Source organism: Pundamilia nyererei, unplaced genomic scaffold (genome assembly GCF_000239375.1).
Source record: "Pundamilia nyererei isolate P.nyererei 1_Seehausen unplaced genomic scaffold, PunNye1.0 scaffold00373, whole genome shotgun sequence".
NCBI classification, from domain to species: domain Eukaryota; kingdom Metazoa; phylum Chordata; class Actinopteri; order Cichliformes; family Cichlidae; genus Pundamilia; species Pundamilia nyererei.
Genome location: NW_005187774.1, coordinates 124851 through 133020, shown reverse-complemented (window position 1 = coordinate 133020; position 8170 = coordinate 124851). Strand labels below are relative to the sequence as shown.

General features: G+C 43.1%; 1 protein-coding gene across 1 annotated transcript in view; it reads left to right on the top strand.

Annotated features, from left to right (window-relative positions):
- cnn3a (calponin 3, acidic a) overlaps positions 1-6315 on the top strand; it is a 20830-nt gene extending 14515 nt beyond the window's left edge. Inside the window, exons 3-7 of the mRNA XM_005752692.2 lie at positions 2877-2943; positions 3047-3184; positions 3279-3395; positions 3591-3737; positions 4711-6315. Of these exons, the coding sequence (XP_005752749.1) occupies positions 2877-2943; positions 3047-3184; positions 3279-3395; positions 3591-3737; positions 4711-5043 (802 nt within the window). The 3' untranslated portion in view covers positions 5044-6315. The remainder of the gene's footprint in view (positions 1-2876; positions 2944-3046; positions 3185-3278; positions 3396-3590; positions 3738-4710) is intronic.
- Positions 6316-8170: the final 1855 nt, after the last annotated feature.

Below are 8170 nucleotides of genomic sequence, written 5' to 3'. Positions count from 1 at the left end.
CTGTGGGGGGAAACTCCCACTAGGTTTATATCTGGGACTCTCCACCATTTGACCTTAGAACTGAAGAAGCTTCTCGGATGAGAGGTGAAACGTCTTCAAGTAACTTAAAGAAGTCCAGACGCTTTTCTTTGCAAGCTCATTTGACTATGATGTTCTGGATGACTAATGTGTGTCCTGGGAGAGCTGACCTCAACAACTGCAAGACACCCTTCTCCTTAATTCTCAGCCACTTCTGCCATTGATCTCAAGATACAGTAGTCTGAACTAGAGTGTTCAGACTACCCCACACCCCCTAACCCACCCCACCAACGAAATGACAAGAAGGTGCAAAAGGCGCACCTCCAGGATTGGAACAGCAGCCCCTTGCACCAGGTGTAGAAAGTGTGCCTACAAAAACCACTCTACCGTGGTTAGTACATCTTGCTGCTAATGAGGATGCATACAGAAGCACACACTGGAATATGAATCTTGATCATTTTATTGGTTATCTCAGTGGTTATTTGGTCATTAAATTGCCTTTGTGGCCACTAACACACCATTTGTGATTTACTTTTTGGCCATTCATTGATACTCATTGATACTTTTAACTATTGCTACGCATCTAACCTCCACCATGGTTAGAAAATAAATCAGTTTGCATGTATTATTTAGAAAAAAATGGGGATTTTATGCTTTTATCCCTATTTAAATCATTAAAATTATGTGATCTAACTGGTATTTAAAGGGTTAAAATTCTGAATTTGAATGAAATTTAGATTTTCATGAGCAGCACTGATGCTAATCTTAAAAAATCAAGTCAGAAAAAGTGGAATTTTTTCTTAATATATATGAATTTTATAGCATTTTGTAAACGTAAACAGGGGGTGTCCATTTTTGGCCACAAACAAGCTGAGAGGGAGTTTTTATGTTTTTTCTCTCCCTGCACAAAAACAACAATGCATTATAATCAATGTTGATGTGAATCAATTACATGCCCCAGACTCTACTATTAACAATACAAGAAATTTCAGTAGCAATGCAATTATATAAAATTGTGAGGTTGTCTTCCAGCTGGTGCAGTGGACAAACAAACTGGTGTTTAAAGGGTTAAAAATGTAAAAAGTAATAATTATTTTATATTTATGAAAAGAACTGAAGTTAGTTAAAAGCTTTATGCAGAAAAAATGGCAAAAACCATAAAAATAATAAAAACTACAGACCTACTTTTGGCCACCAACAAACTGAATGGGTCGTAACCCCAGAGGGTTCAGTGATGGTCAGGTTACTGCCACCTTAAAGGGCGTGGTCATATTTAAGGTCGTGACGCGATGTCAGTAGCACTGCTGTTTACCTGTACATTATGTCTGTGGGGTGGTTATGAATATTCTCTAATGGTTTGAGCTTGATTTTGAAGAAATTCACATTTCAGGTGAATTTTGGTTTGATGGTACTTTGAGTGTTATAAAACAGGAAGTTATGTGAGTGATGCAATGTCCTCTCAATCGAAGGAAATATGTCTGAACTGCATGATATCCGCTAGAGATGGACCGATCCGATATTACGTATCGGTCCGATACTGACCTAAATTACTGGATCGGATATCGGAGAAAAATAAAAAATGTAATCCGATCCATTAAATATCACGAAAGCACCTCACAAAACTTGTAACTCACCTCAGAACGTTAGCACGTCGGAGCAGTATGCATCACGTGATAGAGCGGCTGTGGCATGCAGATAGCATGTGGAGCTTCGCTAGCAACCCGGCATTTCATCTCCGACAAAGTTATCCCGAGAGAAGTAAAGCAAGTGTGTAAGTCCATCTCTGAATGTTTGTAAAGCATTCCTGCGTTAAGCTTAACGAGCGACTGCCTCTCCTGCTGCTACTTCAATCATGAAACTGATCAATGATCAGCTGATCGTCTCTCTTGTTTGTTTTTGGCCCACTTTGCACCAGAAAGAGGAAACCAGCGGCTGAACAACAGCAGCACGTTTAAGCTTGATCAGCTGTTGTTATAATTTATTTCTTATTACTTTCTACTCGAGGATCTTTTTCTACGTAGCTGACGCTGGTAACTGTGCAGGGGCGGATCTAGCAAAGTTTAGCCAGGGGGGCCGATAGGGCATTAACAGGGAAAAGGGGGCACAAAGACATACTTTTCTTTCTTATTCTCATTAAAAATGTCGAGCTTTTAATAAATAATTATCTGAATCTTACACCCAAAGTTTTAATTTGATGTAAAATGAATAGAAGTCAATTACTGTATATAGTAACTATTAAGTCTAATATACCCTAGTAAGCTATAGTACTTTTTCCTTTGGGAAGGTATCATCTGTGCAGTCTGCAATTTTGTTGAAGAAAGATGTTGAATCTATTTAATATTTCTTGAAAAATAATTGATTTCTGTGCATTTTTTTTTCACACTGCATCAAATTAAGGTTGATTACGTCGATTAAGCATCATGAGGTGGCGCGTGAGGGGTGGTTCCCTATTTTTTTTTTTTTTTTTTGTTGTTGCTGGGAGTTGGAACCCTATTAGTTAGGTTGCTTAATATTTATGCTAAGTACTCTTTAAAATACCAGAATAGGGAGGATGGTGTAGGTTTAAGTTTATTAGATTGATCAGTATTGCTGAACTATGAAATTTTTTTTTTGCATACAGGTATAACAGAATAGCTTTAGTGTTTGTTTGTTTTTTGAGTATTAACTTATACAAACGGCAGAGATATTTTAAAAAACAGTTTTGTTGATTAAAAACACTATATCGGATTCATATCGGTATCGGCAGATATCCAAATTTATGATATCGGTATCGGACATAAAAAAGTGGCATCGTGCCATCTCTAATATCCGCTGCAGCAGTGGGACTAATGTGATGTTTTCTTCCCTGCGTCTCACAGACTGATTAATAAGCTGCAGCCTGGTTCAGTGAAGAAAATCAACCTTTCACAGCTCAACTGGCACAAGGTGAGCGCGACCCACAAACACTGCAGAGCTGCAGCTGAAGCACGTCACTCGTCTTATTAGTGCTCCGTCTCTTATCACTCTGTTTCCCTGATGCTCTCTGCAGCTGGAAAACCTCGGGAATTTCATAAAAGCTATCCTGGCCTACGGCCTGAAGCCCAATGACATCTTTGAGGCCAATGACCTGTTTGAAAACGGAAACATGACTCAAGTCCAGACAACACTACTCGCACTGGCTAGCATGGTGAGTGCACGCACAGCACAGAGGACGAGTGCGTCTTTCTTCTGTTATAGAACACAAAGCGCCATCAGTCTGACGAGCGTGTGTTATCTGACAGGCTAAGACTAAAGGCATTGACACAAAGATCGATATCGGAGTGAAATATGCAGACAAACAAGCTCGACACTTCGATGATGAGAAGATCAAGGCTGGCCAGTGTGTCATCGGACTGCAGGTAAATGAAGTGTGACTGTCACATGACCTGAGATGTGTCATCATTAGATTTAAACCATTTCAGTGTCTTTTGATGGAGCAGAGAAACACTCCCTGTTTAACCTGATACGTTTAAATACGTTTAAATGCCAACAGTTCACTGTAGAGTGAAATGAGACGAACTGTGTTTGCTGAGCTCGTGTCTCTGGTTCCTCAGATGGGAACAAACAAGTGTGCGAGTCAGGCTGGAATGACTGCGTATGGAACGAGACGACATCTGTACGATCCAAAGACTCACACTGACAAACCTTATGACCAGACTACCATCAGCCTGCAGATGGGCACCAACAAAGGAGCCAGCCAGGTGAAACCCAGTCCTTACTCTCTACCATGTGTCGTGCTGTGACAGAAGTATTGGCCCACTCCCTGATCATTATCATGGTCTTTTGTTTCGCATATTGTCCACACTTGGTGTGTTTAGACAAAGATAACCTGAAGATTTCATTTCTTAAAGGAAAAGCTTTGATTTCACTCGCTACACCAGGCCAGTCCTGAAGTTTTCAAAAAGCTACACGAGAAAAGCTCAGTGAAATCAGTCTGCATTGGGGTAACAAAGCCGTTTGGGCCTCGTTCAAACCACAAACGGAGGAGACCTGGAGCAGCCCTCCCAGGAGGGGCCGACCTCCCAACATTACTCCAAGAGTGTCTCGACAACATGTGAGACACTTGAGTGGAACGTGAGCCCCACAGCTATACGACTTTTCACATGCTGAGTGACAGTGAGGTGTGCGGCTCAGATTCATAAATAAATGAGTTTAGCTTTTTTGGTCAACACCTGAAGAAGGAAACAGCCACTGTGGGTTTGAGACTGTCTCTTCCTCATTAACGTCTCAAAGGAGCGTCGTGCATTGAAGACCCTATCAGAAATCAGCACTGGCATCAAGCACAGAGCAGTTTGATTATAAAAGCCAGGTGATTGTGGGACTCTTGTTAGCTTTTGCTGCGTCCCTGCTAAATAGCTTAAATAAAATATCCTGCACTGTATACAAAGTCTGACGTGTCTTCAGGAGGACGGCTGCTTAACCCGACCTGCTATTCTGTTCATCAGAGGTTAGCATGGTTGGCATCAGGACAAAACACAGTCTGAAAACTGCAATTACATACAATGAATCTTAATAAGCCAAGCCATCATTTTAAAAAGTCACCTTTGTCTAATAATCAAACGAGTTTGATCTGAAACGTGTGCCCAGTGAAGCTCTGCGTTATTGCTCAGTGATCACTTTGAGTCCTCTGTGTAAATGTGTTTGTTGTGCTGATGTGCGCCATGTTTCCTGTAGGCGGGCATGCCGGCCCCCGGCACTCGCAGAGACATCTTTGATCAGAAAGTGGCCGTGCAGCCGCTGGACAACACCACCATCTCTCTGCAGATGGGCACCAACAAGGTGGCGTCTCAGAAAGGAATGAGCGTGTACGGGCTGGGCCGCCAGGTTTACGACCCCAAGTACTGCGCCCCCCCCACCGAGCCGGTCGTCCACACTAACGGCAGCCAAGGCACCGGCACCAACGGTTCCGACATCAGCGACAGTGACTATCAGGCTGAATTCCACGAGGACGAGTACCACGCCGGCTACCACCACGACTACCATTACAACGATCAGAACATCTGCTAGTCGGGCTCTCCACCTGTTAGCAGATGTGTTTTATCACTACAACAGAGCAAGTCTTTTGCTATCGCTAGTCTTTTTATTCTCTGTTATCTGAAACGTTGCTTTGTATTTCATCTTCACCTAGACTTTGATCTCAGCTCCAAAGTTTGTAAGACGTAGCATAGAATCACCACACGCACACAGTGGCAGATGCCGTTTTTAAGCTAATAGCCTCTTTTATCAAAGAAATGATGGCTCCAAGAGCACGTACCTCGTTTGGCGTTCATGCTAATGGCTAGACCGGAGTAGTCCTGAATTCCCAGCCTCCCTTTGCTCTTTGTTGTTCTGTGCCCTCTTGTTTGGCCGAGCTGTATTTATGTGCAGTGTCCCAAAGTAAAGCAGTCTGCTTTTTACAATGAAAACGACATGTTATAAATAAAGTTTTAAATCTTTAATGTTAAACCTGGACCACGCACTAATCCCAGCCTATAACATGCTTCTACTGCTAACATGGAAATCAGGTCACGTCTGTGGAAAGAGGCTCCGAGCGTGCAGTTGTGAGGTGAAGCGCTCGCTCTGATTGGAGGCTGACATCAGCGCTCGTAGTTGGGGAACAGACTGTAACCACTCCCCCACACAGGTACGGTGCTAACAGGCGTCGTCTGTGACAAGAGTGTGTGACCCCAAATGTAATCATCTGTAGATCCTAATAGGAGATATTCAGAGTACCTGAATCGTATGATGGCAACGATGGACCGGTGCACGGTACTTTAACAATCAGAGCCTGAATCACACACACACTCATACAGATGCTTTATTCTGTGCTGAAGTACTTTCCACCTCACATGCATACACAGAGTCATCAGAGGCAATTCGCCAAATTGCCTCTGAACATGTTGCATTTACGTGGGAGAAGCCAGGAATTCAACCAACAACCTCCTGATTGGTAGCACCGGCTCCCTAGCAGCGGCTGTTCCTAACAAGGACTAAAGTACCCTCCTCTTCAGGTCTGGGTTTCATCCTATTCCCCCTGTGGCTGCTTTCTCTCACCGCACAGACACGTGTGCTAGGTTGAAGGAATAATGTGGTGTCCCTGCTGGAATGACCGATCCAGGCTTTCCAGCCTCCCTGTGTGTAGCTAGTCGATGTAGTGTGCAGTAGACGCTGTTAAACAGTACAGGAATGTTACTCTATTACTACTTTTTATCTGGGGAGTATATCATGTCTACATTTATGTAACAATGTAGCGTTGCAAACATGAAAGGCAGAAGTGAAAATAAACCCTGTAAATTCCAACAATGATTATCTGCAGAATCTCCTTATGTGCTGGTCAGTGTGCAGCAGCCACGCTGTTGTGTAGAGTGCTACTGGGAGCCACTCGGTCCCATATTAGTACAGAGTATGTATTTGTGCACAGGACATCTAAGCACCCACTCAGGACCAGCTCTGCAATGAAACGGTTTCCAGACACGCTCAAACTTTTAGTCTCTTGGTAGGAACTTGGCTGGACTCCTGTTATTCATAACGACCACATGGACACACGGCTTTACCCTGATTTCGTTTTGTTGAGGGACGTCTTTTATCTGCTAAATGTGCGACATAATGTTAATCATCTTTCAAATGATGATTAACATTATGTCGCACAGCAAGAAGGTCCTGGGTTTGACTCCAGGCCACGATCCTTCTGTGTGGAGCAGGTGACACAGGCGTGGGGTTCAGTTAACTGATGATTGAAATCGGTGGTAGATGTGAATGAGCGTTTGCCTCTATGTGCCAGCCCTGCAACAGACTGCTGGCCTGTTCAGGGTGTACACTATGGCTCAAACCACCCTCTCATCCTGAACTGGAGAAGCTTAAGAAGACAGATGAATGGCTGAAAACTTTCAAATGCATTTACGTGGATTTGAAAAGTGAGATTCTTCCCATAGTGCAATAAAAAGACTGTAAAGGCTCTTCATGGTGCATGTAAGAGAAGTTTCCGCGAGGGAAAATCCAGTAAATCAGCCAAGTAGGACAAGTAGGTCAGATTTCAGCACAGAAAATTCCAAGATGCATGAAAATGTCAACATGGCAGCTAATATAAGAAACCCTGTGTTCAACTGGTAACACACGAGAGCCTGGAAACAGATGTTTTCAGTGTGTGACTGGCTGCCACATCCATGTGCAGGTACACTTTTTAAATTGTATTCCATTACCTTTACCTCTGTATTGTGTTACCATTGTGTCATACTTCTGAAAGTTAGTAACTGACAAAAGGCAGAATATGAAGTTTAGATCTTTAAACAGTCTTTTTCCTCTCAGTGCACCCATCGTTTGCTGCCTGAGCTCATGTGATAATGACAGCGTCTAATTGGCTGTGATATAATAAGCATTGGCTTCTGTGTCTTTCTTCTGCTTGTCCTGTAATATCGCCCACATATCCAGCTTAACTCAGACGGATAGTGTAGCTTGAATGATACACGAGGGCTCTGACTATAGTAAAAGTGCTCCTCTAGTTATGTTCACTTCACTTTTATGTATAAAGTGTTCATTCACAGTTGTGTCACGTGCTTTGTTTGCTAGCTAAAGACAATATTAGAAAGAAGCGATCAGTAGGTGAGCTGCTCTACCTCCTGAGCTGCAGCCACCAAGGAGTCAAGCGCTTGTGCTCTGAGACTTTCTTATCAGAACAGCCACAGTGTGCAGGGCAGCAGTGAGGATGCAGCACTGTTACCCACCCTCTGTGGGAGCAGAGTGTAGCTAGCTGCTCTGCATGGCCACACATTAAAGCACTGGGCTTCAGAGACTGGTTAAAGTAATTTTCTTGAGTGTTGTAATTGCTTTCATGTTTTTCATGGTCTGTCTGCAATATAAATAATGAAATAATGACAGTTTGAAGAGTCATGAAAATATTCAGCCTGTGTCCTTCTAGTTAAATTTAGACCTCTAATTGTGAGGAGACAAGCTGTTGTCTGTTCTAAGCGCTCAGTCAGGCCCGGGCATTTCAGAAAGCTGAAGACAAAGAGCGTGCAGCCAGTGAGCTTCATGAGAATCAGATGGCCTTCATTCAAAGCCCCTTTTAACCCCAGGCCTCCCCAACTCCTCTGCTGCTCAGGAATAATCGCTGCTTTGTACAGGGCTGCAGAATCCAGAGTGAAAGCACAAGACTCAA